This window comes from Ciconia boyciana, chromosome 3 (genome assembly GCF_034638445.1).
Source record: "Ciconia boyciana chromosome 3, ASM3463844v1, whole genome shotgun sequence".
Classification (NCBI taxonomy): Eukaryota; Metazoa; Chordata; class Aves; order Ciconiiformes; family Ciconiidae; genus Ciconia; species Ciconia boyciana.
The window spans coordinates 78,282-101,852 of record NC_132936.1 but is presented as its reverse complement, the minus strand read 5'-3'; the positions used below and the strand labels follow the sequence as shown (position 1 = coordinate 101,852).

The 23,571-nt window shown below is 44.7% G+C and overlaps 1 protein-coding gene across 1 annotated transcript in view; it reads right to left on the bottom strand.

The window, feature by feature from the left end:
- Window positions 1-1,600: 1,600 nt before the first annotated feature.
- The window catches only part of ZNF512 (zinc finger protein 512), a 44,032-nt gene continuing 22,061 nt past the window's right edge, over window positions 1,601-23,571 (bottom strand). Inside the window, 13 exon segments of the mRNA XM_072857992.1 lie at window positions 1,601-3,680; window positions 3,682-3,975; window positions 4,457-4,555; window positions 5,035-5,097; window positions 6,439-6,540; window positions 7,254-7,448; window positions 8,077-8,244; window positions 12,183-12,281; window positions 14,385-14,471; window positions 14,842-14,966; window positions 16,252-16,335; window positions 22,755-22,935; window positions 23,417-23,515. Of these exon segments, the coding sequence (XP_072714093.1) occupies window positions 3,651-3,680; window positions 3,682-3,975; window positions 4,457-4,555; window positions 5,035-5,097; window positions 6,439-6,540; window positions 7,254-7,448; window positions 8,077-8,244; window positions 12,183-12,281; window positions 14,385-14,471; window positions 14,842-14,966; window positions 16,252-16,335; window positions 22,755-22,935; window positions 23,417-23,515 (1,626 nt within the window). The 3' untranslated portion in view covers window positions 1,601-3,650.

The following is a 23,571-nucleotide window of genomic DNA, read 5'->3' as shown; positions in this document are numbered from 1 at the left end:
CAACTGGATCTCTTCTAAATATTGGCTCAAATAGAATTTATAAGAGCAAGGCCAAGTTTGCTGGAGCAATGAGTGGTATCCCTCAAGGGTCTGTGTTGGCACCAATACTACTTAATAACTTCATCAAGGATGTAGACAGGGGGATTGAGTGCAGGTGACACCAAGCTGCATGGTGCAGCTGATTTGCTGGAGGGAAGGGATGCCATCCAGAGGGACCTTGACAGGCTTGAGGAATGGGCACATGTGAACTTCATGAAGTTCAACAAGGCCAAGTGCACATGGGTCAGACCAATCCCCAACATCAATACAGCCTGGGGGATGAAGGGATTGAGAGCAGCCCTGCAGAGAAGGACTTTGGGATACTGGTGGACAAAAAATTGGACATGAGACAGCAATGTGTGCTTGCAGCCCAGAAAGCCAATCGTATCCTGGGCAGCATCAAAAGAAGTGTGGCCAGCAGGCTGAGGGAGGTGATTCTCCCCCTCTACTCCGCTCTCGTGAGACCCCACCTGGAGCACTGCATCCAGCTCTGGGGCTCACGGAACAAGAAAGACATGGACCTGTTAGAGTAGGACCTGTTAGAGGAGGGCCATGAAAACAATCAGAAGGCTGGAACGCCTCTCCTATGAAGAAAGGCTGAGAGAGTTGGGGTTGTTCAGCCTGGAGAAGAGAAGGCTCTGGGGAGACCTTATTGTGGCCTTTCAGTATATAAAGGGGGCTTATAAGAGAGAGAGTGAGAGACTTTTTGATAGGGCCTGTATCGACAGGACAATGGACAATGGTTTTAAACTGAAAGAGGGTAGGTTTAGGTTGGACATAAGGAAGAAATTTTTTTATGATGAGGGTGGCGAGACATCGGAGCAGGTTGCCCAGAGAAGCTGTGGATGTCCCATCATTGGAAGTGTTCAAGGTCAGGTTGGACATGGTTTTGAGCAACCTGATGTAGTGAAAGATGTCCCTGCCTGTGGAAAGGGGGGTGGACTAGATGGTCTTTAAAGGTCCCTTCCTACCCAAACCATTCTATGATTCTATAGGGTAGAATTTTGAGCTGGATTTGCAAAATGTTAGGCTAACTGAAGTCTTAACAATGGATTGAACAGTAGACTCATGGGTGCTTGAACAGTAAATCTTAGCACAGTAGGCTGTAGTACAATTAGCTGTTTTTGTATGTTATTTATAGCCCTGGATACACATGATGTTGTGAATTCCCCAATTAGAATACCTTCCTTAAGGCTAAATGTTCCCATGTCCTCAGAGCAGTTGAGCATTGCTTCAGTCATATTGGGTAGCCTGCCTTAGTCCATGTACAGCAGGATGCAGGTGCTGCTGAACAGATCACACTCCTCAAAAGCAGTGGACTGTGCTGGTGCAGCAGTACCACCACCTGTTATGAGCTTGAGCCAATCCAGCAAACGATCTGCTGTAACACTGATGGAGCATGAACGGACTGTTGGATAATGATTTTTTTCCACGTGCCATGTTATGTGGGGGAATATGTTGTTGATGTAAGCTCTACAAAATCCAGGTGGTCACGAAGTATCCATGTCTAGAAAGCAGGTCTGGTTAGTAACTCATAAATGACAGTAAATAGGACTCTAGACTGAAATCCACTAAGAAAAAACTCCTTTAATTCATGGGTTTATCACGTTGTCCATCTATTGGGCAGGAAAGTAGTAAACATGTGTGGTCAAAGTACAGCTGTGTAGAGTGGAGTACTGAGGAGAAATGGTGCAGACAACTGAACAGCACCAGAGCATGCAGGACAACCAAGTGGGCAGGCTGGGGTGTATTGTGCAAGTAGGGATGGTACCAAGAACACTACACACCAAACAGACAAGAAACCACATTCTCGCAGTGGTGACATTTTATTTTGTCGTCTTCTGATCTTGCCCCTCTTACTGCAAACCTTATACATCCTGCACAGAAGTCCACATATACTTTCAACGCGGCACTGCAACCACAGTGACAGCTGGTTCCAAAAAGCAGTGTAACTACCGCATGTAAATCACAACGGAGCACTGCATGCTTTCTCACTACCATACAGGTGTTAATCCCCATGAGAGACAGACCACGCTCAGCTGGGGTCTGATTTGCTTATGATATGGGAGAGGCAGTTCTTGAAAACACCCTGGCCATATAGCACTTCCCACTGTCAGGGCCAGTGTGATTATTGTGGTAATAACACATACGTATAAACCTGCCTGTTCACCAGGCACTGCAATGGCTCCCCTGTGAATTTCAGCACCAGCAACTTTGGTAGACAGCAAAAATTCATGGGGAGGTAACATGAAGCCAGCTGCCTATTTTCTTGCCTGCAAAACTGCAAGGAAAAGGTCAAATTTTGCAACTTCCTGGTACACTGGGTCTTTGGATAACAGAAATTCTGGAGAACGCATTCTCTGAAAGACAGAGTAGGACTGCCTGTGCTGCTGCTTCCTACTAGCTTCTATGACGTCTGCTGCATTTATGGAGCACAGGAAGATATTCCCTATGATCCAGAGTTCATGCCAACGCCTGACCTAAAATAATGAACCAACTTCTTTAAACCTTTTCCACACAGGGAAGCCACTGCTAATATACCTCATTCACACAAAGGAAGCAGTGTTGAAAAGAAACAGGTGATATAAGACAACGAAGGTGGCATCTACAGTGCAGAAAAAAAGGATGCTATGGGAGCGTGGGCATGACAAAGGACAACACACTGGCGAGGCAGTTCAATGGAACCTGGGTTTCAGCATTAGCAAGACTACTATTGTAGGTATGCACTGTCTTGCAGTAAGTTTGTTTCCCAGGTGAGTCTGAAACAAACGGTCTTCAGAGGGCCCACGAAGGCCATCTTATTACATTAGTTACTGGGGGTCTCTGAAAGGCCAGTGAATCTCCAAAAGGCTGGAGAGTATTTATTCCTCACTGGGCTGGAAGACCCTCTACATACATTCAATGCCCAGTGCTACAGAATACAGATACTGGGGGAATACTGGGTTCCTGACGAGGGTAATGATCATGTACCAACTCTTCCAAGCAGACCAGAGAGCATGTGCTACTGTATGGTGCTGAGCCTAAACATCAGTGTATGAAGTAGAGACAGTGCCTTGTGCAACAGACTGGAGCACGCGCTAGGAAGGTATTTGCTCTTCTGTGGCAGCCTTGCTGACAACAGACAGGACAGTTACAGGGCAAGCTAAAGGCTTTGTATTCTGCACAGTGCTGCTTAGTTTGTGTGCATACTGTGCAAGAAAGGATCCCCCCCTTAAAGAGACCTAAACACTGTGCTAGTCAGTCCTTCATAGGGAGAACTACTAAAAAAGAACCCTGATCTCACCCATCAGAGGATGACAAAACAGACAGCTGCTGTACTGGAAACCACTAAACAAGCAACTAATGTGACCCAAACTGAGACTGTAATCAGAGCAGGAACTACACTGGGTACACTGCTAGTGCCACTGTCCAAGGGAACTACACCAGGAGAGGCAGCCTCTGTACCACAGCTTTGGTTTGAAGTCTCTCACAAGTGACCAGAGGCGACAGTTTCAAAATCAACGTCACCGAGTAGAATGGAGTCACAGTCCCAAAGACATTCAGTGGCTTATATTAGTGCTGTGGGTTATGAGCCTGACAGAAGTGGGACTTGTAACTGAAAAGCTTTAGGATTACTCCTTCTCTTCTTCTAGGGATTTACTTCCGGCCTCGCTTGCGGCTGGTTTTTGGAAAGTCAGCTCTCTGTGCAACCTGGGGCTCCCCCTCCTCACTACTCATGCTATCATTGTCCACCCGCTGTGGACGACCTCTCTTACTTCTCCTCATTTTTTCAACTCCAGCAGTGGGGAGCTTCTTGGCAGCCAGGGTCCCAGCTCTCTTCTTTTTGCCCCAAGTCAAAGGACGTTTCTTCCGTTGCTTCCTCTGCTCTTCTCTTTGGCGGATTTTCATTAGTTTCTCAAAGCTTTTGGTGGTAGTTGTGTTCACATCAAACCAGTCCTGGAGGGTTTAGAAGGCAACAGGTTGGTACTGATGGTGGAAATACCATATAAAGCCTATCAGGGCTTATAATAAAGCTGTCTTGTGGGACAAGGGTTTCCTGAAATGCGAGATCTGGAAAGGCAGCTGCCTAACAAAGCTCTGTTCTTCCATGTTCCTCCTCAGGTGTCACTCTGTCTCAGAGGATTCAGATTTGATTTGGCAATTGCCTGGCTAAAGGCATGGGAAATGCTGAAGAGCTGAACTGAGCAGCAGCAGCTTGGGACAAGACATGTGACACAACACAACACTTGCTCCCCAGACCAACGCACAGGACCAGCTACGTTTAAGCAAATCAAAGGCCACTTGAGTCCAGGACCCTGTTCCCAGCAGTGAGCAAGGAAAAAATAAAACAGGGCAAGCATCCAGCATTTCCTTCCCAAGACACCCTCCCCACCTCCAACAACCTGGGCTTTGAGGAATTCCATTCTGCCTGCCTTACCTCAGCATGCACAGAGTTGATGTGATACTTGACCCCACTCTCTGAAATGAACTCCTTCTCACACAGGAGACACTTGTATTTACCAGCCACAAAGTCTCCCTGGCACCAAAACAAAAAATCCATCACCAATTGCTGCCTAGAAGGCTGATATACCTATATATTGTATTTGAAGCTTGCTCAGATATAACCCAGCAGTAAGAAGTAGAAACTCCTATTCATACCAGACAATGCTTTAGCTACAGGAGCACTGACATTATTGACCAGTTATGCCCACAAAGCATAGGACTGCTCTGTGAGATGTTACAAGGTCTCCAGCACTGTACCTGGAAAAAATGCTCTTGTAGCTGTGAATCTACAGGTAGGACTGCAGTTTCACTAAAATGCATGCCATTAAGATGCTTCCTCCTTGCCTCAAGCAGTGTTTGCAATGGCAACCCCATTAGCACATCGGGAAGCGCTCAAATTGTGAGGAACTGTGAGCAGATGGCAGGACAACGGCTTGAATAAGGAGATATCTGAAGGACAGGGACAGTCAGGCTATTGGTATAAAAGATAGTGAGTACAGGAAGGCTACCAACCAAGGTACACGTGCCGAGGTGAGATTTGAGTCCTGAGACACTGCCATATACAGATTCACAACCCTGAAACAGTAAAAAAAGTGCGTGTCAGCAAAACTCTAGTAAGAAATCACTTCTTCCTGCACAAGAAAGTCTTATTCTGTGGAAGACAATTCCAAAAGGGATAAGAGAGGTAGTGGGAGGGAGATACTGAGTCCTATAAAGCCAGAAAGCTTCTGGTAAAAACAGCATTGAAAGAGACTTAAGTTTTCAGTAAGTTAAATATTTCCAGTTTCTGAGCACATTTAGATATAATAAAGAGACTTCCGTCACAGCTACATTCACCCTCTATCAAAAGCCTGAGTAAAATGCTAAGAGTTCGCATTTTGCCTGAAGCGCATCAGACATGAATTTCAAACAAAGCACAGGGGCAAGTACAAGACACTTCAAACTCTCCTGCCCTGCTCATGTATCTAGTGGCACAAAGCAGAAGTACTGCATCCGACATCAATGGTCTGAGTTAAAGGGCAGCTTTACAGGCCTACCCCATGTGGAGCTTTAGGCATCAGTCTCAGGATACTAGATCATGCTCAGCTGACAGCCCAGACCCTGAAACAGGAGGTAGATGCAAGACATGCTTCTGGGTTACTGGTCAGTGAAAGAGGACAGCTGCTTTCTGGGGACAGCTCCACATACAACATTATGTTGCAATTCTTATACTTGGAAATGATGCAAGCCTGAAAATTGGGGAGACAATGTTGGGGGTAGGGTAGGGCAGGGGGAAGGCATTGTCTCTACACCAAACCCATATGGAAGCCACCACTGACCCCTGGCTATCCAACAGTGTGCGTCACATCTACCATAGTTTCCACCAGTGGGGCCATTTCTTCTCACTGGATCTGACTGGTGACTGCTGCGTGGCATTGTAAGAAACTAAGCGCACATGCATAAGCATCCCTAGACCAGGACGACCGTGCTGTGCATGAGTCTTCTGTAGCCCATTTCCAGCTTTCAAAAGAAAACTTAAGTGCTGTGCCAGGCAAAGTCCCTCCACACTTACATTTCCATCTCTACTCCTCCCTTCTTCTACAATTAGATTTAGTACACCCACTAGACAGGCAGGGGCCTGTCATTTTTACACTGCTCAAACCTCCAAATGGACCAGCTCCCAGCTGGATGCGAAAGCTGTACCAGTCTGACACCAAGTTACTGGCTCTGAAGTGGACTAACACATTCCCAGAGGGATCATCCTTAAGGCAACAGTCCAAACAGGGTCTTGGTTACACTAACCAACCATACTGAGATGGAGCAGAATTTGTCTCCCACAGAGAGACAAACTGTAGTTTCAAGGCTGTGGAAAGCTGTTGGCTCTTACAGACCTGAAATCTGTCCCCTTTGAAGCTTCAGAAACACTTTAAGGATTACCTGATTTGGGCAGTGGACTCTTCGGTACATCTTTATCTCCGTTTTCCATTTGCACAGCACATCTTGACTAAATGTGGGCAGTCCAGGACGAGTATATTTCAGCTGAGGTAAAGAGATGGAATCAAAAGCTGGAAGCAATGTTGGCTACACATAGTACCAAGTATGTCCCTTTCTCTCCCAGGTTGTGAGATGGAAGTGCTATTTCTTCTCCTACTCTAACAGCCAAACTCTCAATAACCAATCTTTTCCCATCTCATTGACTCTCTACAAACATAACTGAACCTGGAAAACCCCCACAATACCAGAAGCCAAAACTTCCCATAACTTTGACTACAACAGTTCCTCTAAACATACTTACCCCATTAAAATCATAAATGATCCTTTACCCTTGGGTTTCCCTTACAGCCTAAAAGATGCTCCTGGAAACTCTGAAGCCTGAAAAACTATGAAATATCACTGCATGGCAGCAGTGATCTGAAGCCTATGACTCGTGAGCAACGTACTGCCTGTAACTGCCTTCGTTACTTGTGCCCACTGAAAATTAAAGCAATAGGACTTGAAAGATGTTACAGCTTGCCTGGATAAAATACTTATACCACAGCAATTGCTACTGTAGCAATACTATAATTTAAGACCAGAGAGAGCAAAACCTGCTCCCTTCCACAAGGTATTACTTCTGCAATATTGCTTTCCATGGGCTACTAAACACTGGCAACACTTGATAGATGCTAGTGCAAGACTCATCTGATGTGAAGAAAGACTAAAAACCTATATAGCATTCTCAAAGCCTATATAGCATTTTTAAGGCCTCGTACGTTCCGGTCATCTGGAATCAAGTCCTGCAGAACTTTTCTCTTGGGCCACTCTTTGGCCAGTTCTTCTCCAGGTAGCTCATGGAGATAGTAGATTGCCACCTTTGCAGATCTCCTCTGAACTCTGCCTGTGTTATTTGGCTCCCGTTTTATTTCCTTCAGGCTCTCTGTTCTTCTTTCCTCATGGAGGAAAGTGACCTGCAATGAAGGCCAAAAAAGGTGAGCGTCTTTCACTAGTTCCTATTTCAGTTACACTAAATACTGCAAATAAATATTCTTCCAAATCCCTCACAAAAATGCTGCTGCAGCTGTGGTTCACTGTCACAGATGTAGGACAGAAGTGCATGCCCCTAGCGAGACAGACCCCCACATCTACTTGGGGGATCACAGCAGTAAAGCTCAAGCAGAGAGTTTCACGCAGCCACTGGTCTTGACAGGATATCACATCATTTGCTGTAAAACCCTCATGGACAACAAGCATAGTACTGCCTGTTCTGCTCCAGTGTTGGGTCTTTTAAGAGCAAAGAAAAGCATCTCACAAGTTACACGTTAGCATCATTCTTCCATGGAGCAAAAGTCAGGCTGGGGAAAGTTTACTGCTGTCACGGTGATTTACTATTAAAAATTTCATCCTAGTCACAGAACAGCAACAGCTGCTGTTAGAAGGAAAGTATCAAGGGCAGAATACTCCAGAGAGACAGAAAAATGCAGATTTGCTATCCCTAATTACCCACCCAAGTAGCACACAAAAGCCTACGTGTGTCTCAAGTCTCAATGACTAAAGTACCACCGCACTATCCTGATAACTACGGCAATTTGCACTTACCAGCCCATGCTTAGATCGGAGATGGTAGACAAGTCCTGCCTTTGATTTGTATGCTTTTCCACAGTGATGGCACTTCATAGCCATTTTCTCCAGCCCAGAAGCAGCCTTCCCACATTTTTTAACATGATATAGGTATCCATTTATGCTAGTGAAGCTGCCTGTGCAACCCTGTCAACGCAGAAGAAAAATGCATGGAAGAAAAACACTCTCCAAGTGATTACAAGACCACTGTGTATAGAATCCACAGTTTGCTGACCAAAGTACTATCACTTTTCCTGCCTGACCAGAGACAATCAGGTAGTAAACTTTAATGTTGGTCTATTCAGATAAACAAAATCTGGGACAAAGAATTGGCTGTAACTGGGAGAAACTGTTTCTTAGAACTTCTTTGTAGGTAGCGGGCAACAGAAAATTTCAATATATGGAATGAAGCAGCAAGATGTTAAATGAGGATGCAGAAAACGGAAAGATTTTCAGATACAAATGGAGGAGTTGGGCAGAAAAAGAGGAAGATTTTATACTTGGTTGGCTGGTCAAACTATCTAGAACGCAGCAATATTAGGGTGATGGTAAATAAAACTTTCAGCTATTCCTAGGATGCAGCTATTGTCTCATGCTGCAGCGGAGGACAACAAAAACTCCAATGGTTCCTGTGGATGTCACTTACTAGAATATCTCCTAACCCTGAATCCAGTGATCAACTTGACACCGAGCTTGGAAACAGGACAAATCAAGCATGCATCAGCAAGTTTTTAATGTTAGAAGAAATTCTCCAGGCATCCTGCTGCTTTCCTGGTAACGCAGCATCTTGCCAAAGTCCCTCAAGAGACTACTAGACTTGAAGGGGGAAGGGGATAACATCAGGCTCACCCATGAGAAGCCATGGCACGATATGCCAAAGTTTGAGGGACAGGGTGCTAGCAAGGGCCCTCAGCCTGTTGCTCTGAGACGTGCTGGGTACACTGGAGCACATTTGAAGTCTTACAGCGATAAGCCAGGGGCTCCCGAAGTAATAGGAGTGAACAGGGAAACACCAGTGAAATACCTCAAAGGAATTAAGGTGTGTTCCTCTAGAAAGGTGACACGGCTGACAGCCCAGCTAAAGTGCCTCTACAGCAATGCACACAGCATGGGTAACAAACAGGAGGAGTTGGAAGACACCATTCTGCTAGAAAGCTACGATCTAGTTGCCATTACTGAAACATGGTGGGATGAATCCCATGACTGGAGCACTGCTATCGATGGCTACAAACTGTTCAGAAGAGACAGGTGAGGAAGGAGGGGCAGAGAGGTTGCCCTTGATGTCAAGAAATGGATAGATTGTGAAGAGCTGTGTCTGAAGAATAGCCACAAGCAGGTTGAAAGCTTATGGGTAAGAATTAGAGACCAAGGCAACAAACGGAACCTTGTGGTCGGTGTTTACTACAGGCTGCCTGATCAAGGGGAGCCTATTGAGGAAGCTGCCTTACTCCAGCTACAGGAGGCATTGCGCTCGTAGGCTCTCATCCTGCTGGGGACTTCAATCACCCTGACATCTGCTGGAAAAGTAGCACGGCGAGCTGTAGGCAATCCAGGAGACTCTTGGAGTACATTGAGGATAACTTCTTAAGCCAGGTAATAGATAGCCTGAGGATGCATTACGGGGGATAACAGAGGAGATGCGTTACTGGACCTGCTGGTCACCAATGCAAGTGAGCTAATCGGAGGCATCACGATCGGAGGCAGCCTGGGCTGCAGTGATCATGCACTGGTGGAGCTTGCAGTCCTGAGGCATACGGGACAGGCAAAGAGTACAGTCAGGACCCTGAATTTTAGGAAAGCAAACTTGCAGCTGTTCAAGGAGTTAGCCAATAGGACCCCCTGGGAAACTGCCCTCAGGGACAAGGGAGCAGAACAGAGCTGGCAAGTCTTTAAGACAGAGCACAAGAGCTTTCCACAGAGCACAAGAGCTCTCAGTCCCCCTGTGTAAGAAATCAGGAAAGGAAGGCAAGAGACCGGCATGGCTGGGTCGAGACCTGCTGGTCAAACTAAAGGGCAAGAAGGAAATGCACAGGCAGTGGAAGCAGGGACAGGTATCCTGGGAAGAGTATAGGGATGCTGCTCAGTTGTGTAGGGATGGGGTCAGGAAGGCCAAGGCATGGCTGGAGCTGAACTTGGCAAGGTACGCAAAGAATAATAAGAAGGGCTACTATAGGTATGTCAGCCAGAAAAGGAAGGTCAAAGAAAGTGTACCCCCCCAATGAACGCGACTGGCAAACTGGTAACAGCAGACGAGGAGAAGGCTGAGGTACTCAACAGGTTTTGCCTCAGCCTTCACTGGCCATCTCTCTTCCCACACCTCTCAAGCGGATGGACCTCAAGGCAAGGGCTAGGGAAGCAAAGTCCTTCCCACTGTAAGAGAGGATCAGGTTTGAGACCACCTGAGGAACCTGAACATACACGTCTATGGGACCTGACAAGATGCATCCCACAGCCCTGAGGGAATTGGCTGATGTAGTTGCCAAGCCACTCTCCATGATATTTGAAAAACCATGGCAGTCAGGTGAAGTCCCCAGTGACTGCAAAAAGGGAAACACTGCACCCATTTTTAAAAAGGGTAGAAAGGAGGACCCTGGGAACTACCGACCTGTCAGCCTCACCTCTGTGCCTGGGAAGATCATGGAACAGATCCTCCTAGAAGCTACGTTAAGGCACATGAAGGACAGGGAGGTGATTCGAGACTGCCAGCATGGCTTCACCAAGGGCAAGTCTTGCCTGATCAACCTGCTGGACTTCTATGATGGAGTAACTACACCAGTGGACAAGGGAAGAGCTATAGATGTCATCTATCTGGACTTCTGTAAGGCCTTTGACACGGTCCCCCACAACATCCTTCTCTCTAAATTGGAGAGATATGGATTTGATGGATGGGCTATTCGGTGGATAAGAAGTTGGCTGGATGGTCGCAGCCAGAGAGTAGTAGTCAACGGCTCAATGTCTGGATGGAGACCAGTGACGAGTGGTGTCCCTCAGGGGTCCATACTGGGACCAGGACTATTTAATATCTTCATCAGTGACACAGACAGTGGGATCGAGTGCACCCTCAGCAAGTTTGCAGATGACACCAAGCTGAGTGGTGCAGTTGACACGCCTGAAGGATGGGATGCCATTCAGAGGGACCTGGACAAGCTTGAGAAGTGGGCCAGTGTGACCCTCATGGGGTTCAACAAGGCCGAGTGCAAGGTCCTGCATATGGGTCAGGGCAACTCTGGTATCAATACAGGCTGGGGGATGAAGGGATTGAGAGCAGCCCTGCAGAGAAGGTACTGGTGGATGAAAAACCGGACATGAGCTGGCAATGAGCGCTTGCAGCCCAGAAAGCCAATCATATCCTGGGCTGCATCAAAAGAAGTGTGGCCAGCAGGTCGAGGGAGTTGATTCTGCCCCTCTACTCCCGCTCTTGTGAGGCTCTGCCTGGAGCACTGTGTGCAGCTCTAGAGTCCTCAGTACAGGAAAGACATGGACCTGTTGGAGCGGGTCCAGAGGAGGGCCATGAAAAATGATCAGAGGGCTGGAACACCTCTGCTATGAGGAGAGGCTGAGAGAGCCTGGAGAAGGAAAGGCTCCGGGGAGACCATATTGCAGCCCTTCAATACTCAAAGGGGGCTTACAAGAAAGATGGGGACAGACTTTTTAATAGGGCCTGTAGCAATAGGACAAGGGATGATGGTTTCAAATTAAAAGAGGGTAGATTCAGACTAGATACAGGGAATAAATTCTTTATAGTGCAGGTGGTGAAACACTGGAACAGGTTTCCCAGAGAGGTGGTAGATGCCCCATCACTGGAAACATTCAAGGCCAGGTTGGACGGGGCTCTGAGCAACCTGATCTAGTTGAAGATGTCTCTGCTCATTGCAGGACGGTTGGACTAGATGACCTTTAAAGGTCCCTTCCAACCCAAACCATTCTATGATTCTATGATACTCTGTCTTAAAAGCATCGCTAGGGTCTTGAAAGAAATCCAGCTTTGGCCAGCACCAAAGCATACCCAGCAGAACTCTCATAATATTTTACGTTCATGCATTCGCTGCTGTTTAATTCAGGATACTTAGCACAATGCAACTTACCTCCCTCGTACACTTTAGTTTTCTCATACGCTTCAAAACCTTCCGAAGGCGGTCTCGCTCAAGCTGCTCATCCAATTCTCCTCCCTCCTTCACAACTGGCTAAAGCACAGCAGAAAGATGAAAAAAAAAACCACAGGATGCTCAGCATTTACAGTTCTTCTCATAGGGAATTCACTACTCAACACACTACTGAAGGAAAGCTTCTAAAATAATTAAATCTTTGCAATTTATGATTTTACAGAAGTGTATCTAATACAGTGATCACTGTCAATACCCCAGATTATTATAATTATAATTATCTTTAAAAGGAGTAAACTGCCTGAAAACCACTTTGCAGATAAGAGTTTTAACATTTAGATAGCAATCTATGAACGAAACCTTGATAAGAAGTGGTCCCAAACTATAGCTGCTGGGAAGGACAAGGGTTGTGAGAGACTGAAAGAGTTAATGTCTCAAACACTGTGGAGAGATGAGGCGTGATTTGTATGGCGACGGCAAGTCGGCTAGCATGGGATGGGGAGAGCTTTTCGGAGGAGAGACTAAAAGAGGTATTGTCTTCTGAGACACTGAAAGAGGTACTGTCTCAAACATTGTATTGAGATACGGTGCAGCAAGTCAGCTAGCACGGGATGAGAAGAGCGCGTTGGAGGATGCACAGTTACCATCTATAGCCAGAGGTCACACAGAGTTTTATCTAAGGAATGGGCCTACAACCACCCGAAACTTGGAATGAAACTCCTCGCAAACCACCCCCCCCTCCCCCCAGCGCCTGCAACCCTTTGAGGACCAGAACAACATAAATCCTCCAGGGGTGTGACCTGAGGCAGGGATTAGAGTATAAAGAGACTTCTTCTTCCCCAGGGAACGGTGCGCGCCCATCACCAGAGGATTGCCACGTCTGTCACTGTCATCACGGGATCCAAGGGTGGTGATAACTTTCCTTTTCTTTATCTTCCTCTCTTCTCTTTTCCTTTTCTCACTTTTCTTTTCCTCTACTCTTCCCCTATACATATATCTGGGCATACGAGTTTTGGATGAATTGTGACGGGTTGCCCGGAAAATAGCTCCATTGCCAAATTGCCTCTGTTCATTCGCTGAGCTTGCTAGTTCGTTAAGTTTGTAGTTTGCTAGTTAATAAAGTTGCTAGTCTGACTGTTCCTCTGAGTCATTGTCGTGACTCTACCGGCCTGCAGCTCTGCCGAGCAGAGATCGGCCTTTGTCGGTACACAAATCCCTGGGGAATCAAAAAGATTCACCCATCTCGCAACCCACCGAGTGGGACAAGACAAAGGGTATGTATTTCCATAATTACTTTTCTCCCCTTCTGCATGTGGAAAGTACTTACTCATCTCTGTCATGCATCTTTAACATTTACTCGTCCTACCATTTCCACTAACCTAACTAAAGCTAAGTAGACTAGCTGCCTGTAACGGTTATTCATCTATGCTAAACTACAGCTCAAGTTCTTCTCCATTCTCTCTCTGATGGTTATTGTATATTATTTCCTATACCACCTTATAATAATATTACACCTAGACTGAATAAAAAGTTAGAACTGAGTGACAGACCTGTTCCTCAGGGCCAGAACATGATCCCTGGCCTATTTAATTTACTAATACAGAAACTGTGGTACTGGGAACTATGTAAAAAATAACAGTAACAAATTATCTAAACCTTACCCAAACTTCCGAACGACCTTTCCAAAAGTTCTAATTCTTCACAACTACAACAGGGGACATGGCCTTCTTTAAAGTAATAGCAAAGAGGAAAAGCAGATTGTAGCATTAGTATCTTTACAGTAAAAAGAGACAAGAACTAAACTGCTGCCTCTGCTTTGAACTTGTAAAGAACTGAAATCTAGTCTGCTCTGGATGTAGAAAAACTACTTTCTAGCAAAGGACTGAAAATTGCAGCCTAATGAGCAATCATTTTTCTTCTGATTGAGAATGCCTTTTATGTGTGACATATAACCAGCCTAAACAGAAATTCATCCCCTCTTTCTAAGATGTAGCATGCCTACCATCTCTGGTAACATCCTACTGTTTTTTCAGATGTCAAATCTCACAGGAAAAATAATAGGTAGACAAGATTTGAACAGCTACAACATTTGAAAAAACACACCGTTCTGTTTCTGTGTGCACCAGGGAAGGAACAGAGACTGTCTTGCCTGTGGGATTTTTATATGCACAGCAGTTGTGCTACCTGATTGTTATGGTCTGCCATGACATGGTATTTCATCCCTCCTAAAGACTTCAGCTGCTTCCCACAGTGATGACACGTGAACATTTCCTAGAAATAAACAAGGACATGGTGCATGTAACTGTAAATTAACCAAAGCAGTGGGAAACCCTTTGGGGGAAAGGAGCAGGAAAGCAGAACATTTTATTTGGGCCTGGTAACTGCCCATTAAGAACAGAAGAGATTTTACAGAGCCTAAAATTTAGGGGAACAATGAAATAGCTACACCTTTGTTCACTACCCCAAACCTCCACCAAAAGGCTAAGCAAGAAGCACCAAGCGCAGCCTCTTGCAGACGGATAAAGGACTCTTGCTTAGAGACACGATGATGAGAGGAAACTGATTTTAAATGCAACACAAAACAGTGTGCAGGCATGTCTATCAGTAAGTTGAAGAGGAGTAAAGAAAACATTGTTCTTACCTGCCTGCAATTTACCATATGTTTCTTCAGTCCTTCTACAGTCTTTCTCACCACAGCCCGGCATGTTGGACAGGTAACTCGGCCTTTGTCCTGAATTTCCAAAGACCACCGCTCTTCCATACTACCTGTCAAAACAAAAGGTTTGGAATAGAACTGCAAACACAGTATCTTTTTTTTTTTCTTCCTTCGATGTGCACCATGAATCCTAGAAGGAAACAGGTCACATGCTACCAAACTCGTGTCCAGCTACACTTCAATAGGTTTCGCTCATTTGCAGCTTTAAATGTGTCATATGCAAGGCACACATCACTCCTTTTGGGAGATCATTTTATAAAAACTTTTTAATCCTACCATCCCCTTGCAAGGAGTGTTTTTCCTCTTGTTCAGTAGAGATTTTTTCCTTTGTTAATTTTTATTACAAAATTACTTTAGCATGCAGAGTAAATTTTTCTTTCGACCAAAGGGTTTTCACAGTAAAAGTAGTCACAGATGTGACTGAACAGTTTCAGACAAAGTCCACGGTTCAGTTCTACTAACCAAATCTTTAGAACTCCACTTATATTAGCCAGCAGTTTTGGCACTGAAAGTGAACAGAGCTGCACCACCAGGCCAAGTTACTCAACAGCCAGGCAAAAGTACCCTGTAGGGCACAGTTTCCAGTTCCTGGCCTCTTTTTGAAATGCCAAGCAAAAGCTTGGCATAATCCACAAGGATTATAAATTACTGAAATGGGTTCTGGGAAGAAAGTGGCTTAGCAGCCATCTGCTTGAATTCTTATCATAGAAAGATCTAAAGGCTTTCCTCTTTGCCCAGTAATAACAGGCAGGGGTTGTCCCTCCCCAGGTGGCTGGGGGAAAAGTCTGTGAATCAAACAGCACTTGGCAGAAAACCGGGGTATTTAATGAGTGCTGTGAACTACACATGCCAAGTCATTCCACTTGCTGAGTCTAGGCTAATGTTATTTTTCTAGGATGGACTGCTTGGGTCTCTGGCTACCAGGTTACCAGAAGAGGTGATTTGGCAGCAACAGCTACAGAGTTTTTCCTGCAAACATATTCTTCTAAGTAAAAAAGTATAAATATTTTTATGAGTTTTATAGTGAAACTATTTTAACAGGTTTTTGCTCAGTTCAAAAAGTGATTCCCCCTTCACTGTTCCATTATGCAGTGGTAAAACCACGTGGAACTACACTATTAGGCAGTACGCAGTCCCTCCAATCTTGCTCTGCAGTACTGACACAGTGCCAAAAGGACAGCAGCCAGTTCTTCCCTGTCAACAGTAAAGTGAACAACAAAATGGAAACACCAGAAATACAGCTGTTGCTCAGATTCAAATCCTAGAATCACATTTATCTTTTAGCTGCTTTATAAACAATTCTGAGCAACTGCTTCTTCTTCTTCTTCTTCTTACCTGTGCCATAGGTTTCCTGTTCTTTCTGAACACAGTGGCCTTTCGTTTTGGAGTTTTGTTGTGTTCCAGCTTGCTGTTTTTTTCCTGTTACAACACAAACAAGAAAGACCAGAAGACTTAATTCTATGAGCCTTTTTACAAAAAAAACAGAGATTTTTTGCTAGGAGGCTGCTATTTAGTCTGCTGTCTCAAAGGTACTAATTCAGAAATGTTCAATGCTTTTTTTTTTTTAAAGGAATTTCAAGATTATGTTCCCTACTCTCTTTCAAAATCCATAGCTATTTACAGCTGCAGACATTAGTTCCATCCAGATATTTGTAATCTGTATGGTTGTTCATACACAAAGCTCAGGGGATGGGAACTCTTCACACTGAAACATCCTCTGTTCACGGTATGGCTGAGCCAATCTAATGACCTGTTGACAACCAAATTGACAGTCCTACTCCTCTACTCATTCCTGTTTTCTTTAGAATAAACAACTCTTATTGTTTCAGTATTTTCTCATGGGTTATGCTTTTTGCTCTCTTTTCGTCCTTGTTCTCTTCAGTTGGTCCACACATTTCCTGAACTGCAGTGCCCACTGCTGGAAACAGCACTCCAAGTGTGACCCTGCATTAGAGCAAAAGAATTGCTTCACATGTCTGAAAGTCTACATTCCTGCTCAAACACCTCAGTATAACATCTGCTTTTTTTAAAAAAAGTATGAAACTGTTGGTCCCTATTCAGCTTTTGATCTGTTATAAATCTCAAATCCTCTTCTGAAGAACTGACACCTAGGAGGTTGTTCTTTGTCTTTCAGCTGTGCTAATATTTCTTCGTAACTACAGTATCTTTAATATTTCACACTATATTCCATTCTATTTTTTAAACTGTTTCTCTAACATCAAGACCACTTTCAATTTGAGCCTTTTCTCCAACACACTTGCTAGCTCTTTCAGCTTTGTGCTGTCTACATACTTTCAGGTCCTTGGTAACAAAAATGATAGTTAGAATTGAACCTAGGACAGACTGTGAACCATCATTCTATACTTTTTTCTATTTCTATTTCTATTTTTTATTTTCTATTTCTATTTTCTTGCCTGGCAAAGGCATGGTGTCCTCACCAATGGAGATTTTAAAAAACAAGTCGGATGTACTCCATACTGATATAGCTATATGTCTAAGTGTATTATGTATGCTGCCATGACTTCACTCCCATGTGCCACACACAGCAGTCGGGCTGTTTCACGCAGGCAGGAATGACAAATTGCTGCTGTTGTCTCTGCGTAAGGTACATCCTCTGTTTCACAGTTCCTGCAAACCTCGACAGAACAGCTCCATTTTTTTGGACATTCTAGCATCATTAAAACAGTTTAAACATCTCTAAAGCTACAGCATTGGATAACTTGCAGGGAAGGATGGTAAGTAACCTCCTGAAAAGTTCTCTGAATTATTATTAATGGCTTTTAACAATTCTTGGAACAATAGGGAAATCCTTGAGGATTAAGAAAAGGAAAAAAACCCAACCCCCAAAATAAGAAGATATTCTCTCTCGTCTTCCAAGAAAAAAGAAACAAAACTGTAGTGTTTTGCCAGTATGTAAAAAATGACAAGCTGCGTGGTCAGTGTAAGTACAGCTTATCAGTCTGAAATCTCCCGGGCAAACCAACAGAACAGTTGACATTAAAGGATATCATAAGTAAACCCAACCAACACGGTTTCACAGAGAACAGTTTTCTGTAAACATTATTTTTTAATTAATTACAAGTCTGGGTTGGTAAAAGTAGCTATTGACATTGTAAATTTCTGTAAGGCATTGTTCTTGGCGCCACATTATACAAATATTGGTGGAGCACATTAAATGCTAGTTAGTAAATAACTGTAAATAAGGATTTGTCCTAGAAGATCCTAGAGTCTGCAGCTATTTGGCATCTTTATCAAGAATGTTAATGAAATTATAAAACAATTGCAGAGAAAATGTGCAGATTAAAAAAACTGATGACAAATGAAAGCAATGAAAAGATTGATTATACAACAAAGTTTTCTGGAAAAGTTGCTCAACAAAAAATATAGTTATTAAGGTCTCTGCTAGAGTCATTCTGTGAGATATATCATGTTTTAGAAAGGACAGGTGAGTTAATCATGTGCTGTCTGGCCTTAAACCCTGTTAACTTGAATTTCTAGAAACAAAGGAAATGTGCCCTCAGACGCATTTTCAGAACAATTGAAAAATGCGCTTAAGAGGGTAAATCGCAAACTGAATTTAAACAGTGTAATGACGGAGTTGATGAGGAAAAAAAGAGGTAGCTAAGAGCAGAGCAACATTATCATTGTATTCTACATAAACCAGACTATTACAGAATACTGCAATTGGTTCCTGCTTCGTGTCTCTGCACTTAAAAAGCCAAAAATACACCGATCAATATATAAAATGTCAGCAAAGAGCAACAATAACAACAAAAAAGAAAAAACTGTTTTGACTGAAACTAGCAAGTCTCTTTAGGTCATACAGGAAATTATGTATGGAGTTAATTATGTCTACAAATATGCAAGAAGAAATTTCTGATACCATAAAGCTATTTCAGTTACCAGGACTGAGCAATATGAGATGCAGAGGCTGAAATTAAAAAAAGTTCAAATGAGGAGACACATCATTTTTAGTGTAATTAATCACTGGAACAAGTATCGAGTGACTAGCTGGTCTCTTTTATCACTTCCCCCTCCCCCCCTTCCCCAACTGGATCTCTTCTAAATATTGGCTCAAATAGAATTTATAAGAGCAAGGCCAAGTTTGCTGGAGCAATGAGTGGTATCCCTCAAGGGTCTGTGTTGGCACCAATACTACTTAATAACTTCATCAAGGATGTAGACAGGGGGATTGAGTGCAGGTGACACCAAGCTGCATGGTGCAGCTGATTTGCTGGAGGGAAGGGATGCCATCCAGAGGGACCTTGACAGGCTTGAGGAATGGGCACATGTGAACTTCATGAAGTTCAACAAGGCCAAGTGCACATGGGTCAGACCAATCCCCAACATCAATACAGCCTGGGGGATGAAGGGATTGAGAGCAGCCCTGCAGAGAAGGACTTTGGGATACTGGTGGACAAAAAATTGGACATGAGACAGCAATGTGTGCTTGCAGCCCAGAAAGCCAATCGTATCCTGGGCAGCATCAAAAGAAGTGTGGCCAGCAGGCTGAGGGAGGTGATTCTCCCCCTCTACTCCGCTCTCGTGAGACCCCACCTGGAGCACTGCATCCAGCTCTGGGGCTCACGGAACAAGAAAGACATGGACCTGTTAGAGTAGGACCTGTTAGAGGAGGGCCATGAAAACAATCAGAAGGCTGGAACGCCTCTCCTATGAAGAAAGGCTGAGAGAGTTGGGGTTGTTCAGCCTGGAGAAGAGAAGGCTCTGGGGAGACCTTATTGTGGCCTTTCAGTATATAAAGGGGGCTTATAAGAGAGAGAGTGAGAGACTTTTTGATAGGGCCTGTATCGACAGGACAATGGACAATGGTTTTAAACTGAAAGAGGGTAGGTTTAGGTTGGACATAAGGAAGAAATTTTTTTATGATGAGGGTGGCGAGACATCGGAGCAGGTTGCCCAGAGAAGCTGTGGATGTCCCATCATTGGAAGTGTTCAAGGTCAGGTTGGACATGGTTTTGAGCAACCTGATGTAGTGAAAGATGTCCCTGCCTGTGGAAAGGGGGGTGGACTAGATGGTCTTTAAAGGTCCCTTCCTACCCAAACCATTCTATGATTCTATAGGGTAGAATTTTGAGCTGGATTTGCAAAATGTTAGGCTAACTGAAGTCTTAACAATGGATTGAACAGTAGACTCATGGGTGCTTGAACAGTAAATCTTAGCACAGTAGGCTGTAGTACAATTAGCTGTTTTTGTATGTTATTTATAGCCCTGGATACACATGATGTTGTGAATTCCCCAATTAGAATACCTTCCTTAAGGCTAAATGTTCCCATGTCCTCAGAGCAGTTGAGCATTGCTTCAGTCATATTGGGTAGCCTGCCTTAGTCCATGTACAGCAGGATGCAGGTGCTGCTGAACAGATCACACTCCTCAAAAGCAGTGGACTGTGCTGGTGCAGCAGTACCACCACCTGTTATGAGCTTGAGCCAATCCAGCAAACGATCTGCTGTAACACTGATGGAGCATGAACGGACTGTTGGATAATGATTTTTTTCCACGTGCCATGTTATGTGGGGGAATATGTTGTTGATGTAAGCTCTACAAAATCCAGGTGGTCACGAAGTATCCATGTCTAGAAAGCAGGTCTGGTTAGTAACTCATAAATGACAGTAAATAGGACTCTAGACTGAAATCCACTAAGAAAAAACTCCTTTAATTCATGGGTTTATCACGTTGTCCATCTATTGGGCAGGAAAGTAGTAAACATGTGTGGTCAAAGTACAGCTGTGTAGAGTGGAGTACTGAGGAGAAATGGTGCAGACAACTGAACAGCACCAGAGCATGCAGGACAACCAAGTGGGCAGGCTGGGGTGTATTGTGCAAGTAGGGATGGTACCAAGAACACTACACACCAAACAGACAAGAAACCACATTCTCGCAGTGGTGACATTTTATTTTGTCGTCTTCTGATCTTGCCCCTCTTACTGCAAACCTTATACATCCTGCACAGAAGTCCACATATACTTTCAACGCGGCACTGCAACCACAGTGACAGCTGGTTCCAAAAAGCAGTGTAACTACCGCATGTAAATCACAACGGAGCACTGCATGCTTTCTCACTACCATACAGGTGTTAATCCCCATGAGAGACAGACCACGCTCAGCTGGGGTCTGATTTGCTTATGATATGGGAGAGGCAGTTCTTGAAAACACCCTGGCCATATAGCACTTCCCACTGTCAGGGCCAGTGTGATTATTGTGGTAATAACACATACGTATAAACCTGCCTGTTCACCAGGCACTGCAATGGCTCCCCTGTGAATTTCAGCACCAGCAACTTTGGTAGACAGCAAAAATTCATGGGGAGGTAACATGAAGCCAGCTGCCTATTTTCTTGCCTGCAAAACTGCAAGGAAAAGGTCAAATTTTGCAACTTCCTGGTACACTGGGTCTTTGGATAACAGAAATTCTGGAGAACGCATTCTCTGAAAGACAGAGTAGGACTGCCTGTGCTGCTGCTTCCTACTAGCTTCTATGACGTCTGCTGCATTTATGGAGCACAGGAAGATATTCCCTATGATCCAGAGTTCATGCCAACGCCTGACCTAAAATAATGAACCAACTTCTTTAAACCTTTTCCACACAGGGAAGCCACTGCTAATATACCTCATTCACACAAAGGAAGCAGTGTTGAAAAGAAACAGGTGATATAAGACAACGAAGGTGGCATCTACAGTGCAGAAAAAAAGGATGCTATGGGAGCGTGGGCATGACAAAGGACAACACACTGGCGAGGCAGTTCAATGGAACCTGGGTTTCAGCATTAGCAAGACTACTATTGTAGGTATGCACTGTCTTGCAGTAAGTTTGTTTCCCAGGTGAGTCTGAAACAAACGGTCTTCAGAGGGCCCACGAAGGCCATCTTATTACATTAGTTACTGGGGGTCTCTGAAAGGCCAGTGAATCTCCAAAAGGCTGGAGAGTATTTATTCCTCACTGGGCTGGAAGACCCTCTACATACATTCAATGCCCAGTGCTACAGAATACAGATACTGGGGAATACTGGGTTCCTGACGAGGGTAATGATCATGTACCAACTCTTCCAAGCAGACCAGAGAGCATGTGCTACTGTATGGTGCTGAGCCTAAACATCAGTGTATGAAGTAGAGACAGTGCCTTGTGCAACAGACTGGAGCACGCGCTAGGAAGGTATTTGCTCTTCTGTGGCAGCCTTGCTGACAACAGACAGGACAGTTACAGGGCAAGCTAAAGGCTTTGTATTCTGCACAGTGCTGCTTAGTTTGTGTGCATACTGTGCAAGAAAGGATCCCCCTTAAAGAGACCTAAACACTGTGCTAGTCAGTCCTTCATAGGGAGAACTACTAAAAAGAACCCTGATCTCACCCATCAGAGGATGACAAAACAGACAGCTGCTGTACTGGAAACCACTAAACAAGCAACTAATGTGACCCAAACTGAGACTGTAATCAGAGCAGGAACTACACTGGGTACACTGCTAGTGCCACTGTCCAAGGGAACTACACCAGGAGAGGCAGCCTCTGTACCACAGCTTTGGTTTGAAGTCTCTCACAAGTGACCAGAGGCGACAGTTTCAAAATCAACGTCACCGAGTAGAATGGAGTCACAGTCCCAAAGACATTCAGTGGCTTATATTAGTGCTGTGGGTTATGAGCCTGACAGAAGTGGGACTTGTAACTGAAAAGCTTTAGGATTACTCCTTCTCTTCTTCTAGGGATTTACTTCCGGCCTCGCTTGCGGCTGGTTTTTGGAAAGTCAGCTCTCTGTGCAACCTGGGGCTCCCCCTCCTCACTACTCATGCTATCATTGTCCACCCGCTGTGGACGACCTCTCTTACTTCTCCTCATTTTTTCAACTCCAGCAGTGGGGAGCTTCTTGGCAGCCAGGGTCCCAGCTCTCTTCTTTTTGCCCCAAGTCAAAGGACGTTTCTTCCGTTGCTTCCTCTGCTCTTCTCTTTGGCGGATTTTCATTAGTTTCTCAAAGCTTTTGGTGGTAGTTGTGTTCACATCAAACCAGTCCTGGAGGGTTTAGAAGGCAACAGGTTGGTACTGATGGTGGAAATACCATATAAAGCCTATCAGGGCTTATAATAAAGCTGTCTTGTGGGACAAGGGTTTCCTGAAATGCGAGATCTGGAAAGGCAGCTGCCTAACAAAGCTCTGTTCTTCCATGTTCCTCCTCAGGTGTCACTCTGTCTCAGAGGATTCAGATTTGATTTGGCAATTGCCTGGCTAAAGGCATGGGAAATGCTGAAGAGCTGAACTGAGCAGCAGCAGCTTGGGACAAGACATGTGACACAACACAACACTTGCTCCCCAGACCAACGCACAGGACCAGCTACGTTTAAGCAAATCAAAGGCCACTTGAGTCCAGGACCCTGTTCCCAGCAGTGAGCAAGGAAAAAATAAAACAGGGCAAGCATCCAGCATTTCCTTCCCAAGACACCCTCCCCACCTCCAACAACCTGGGCTTTGAGGAATTCCATTCTGCCTGCCTTACCTCAGCATGCACAGAGTTGATGTGATACTTGACCCCACTCTCTGAAATGAACTCCTTCTCACACAGGAGACACTTGTATTTACCAGCCACAAAGTCTCCCTGGCACCAAAACAAAAAAATCCATCACCAATTGCTGCCTAGAAGGCTGATATACC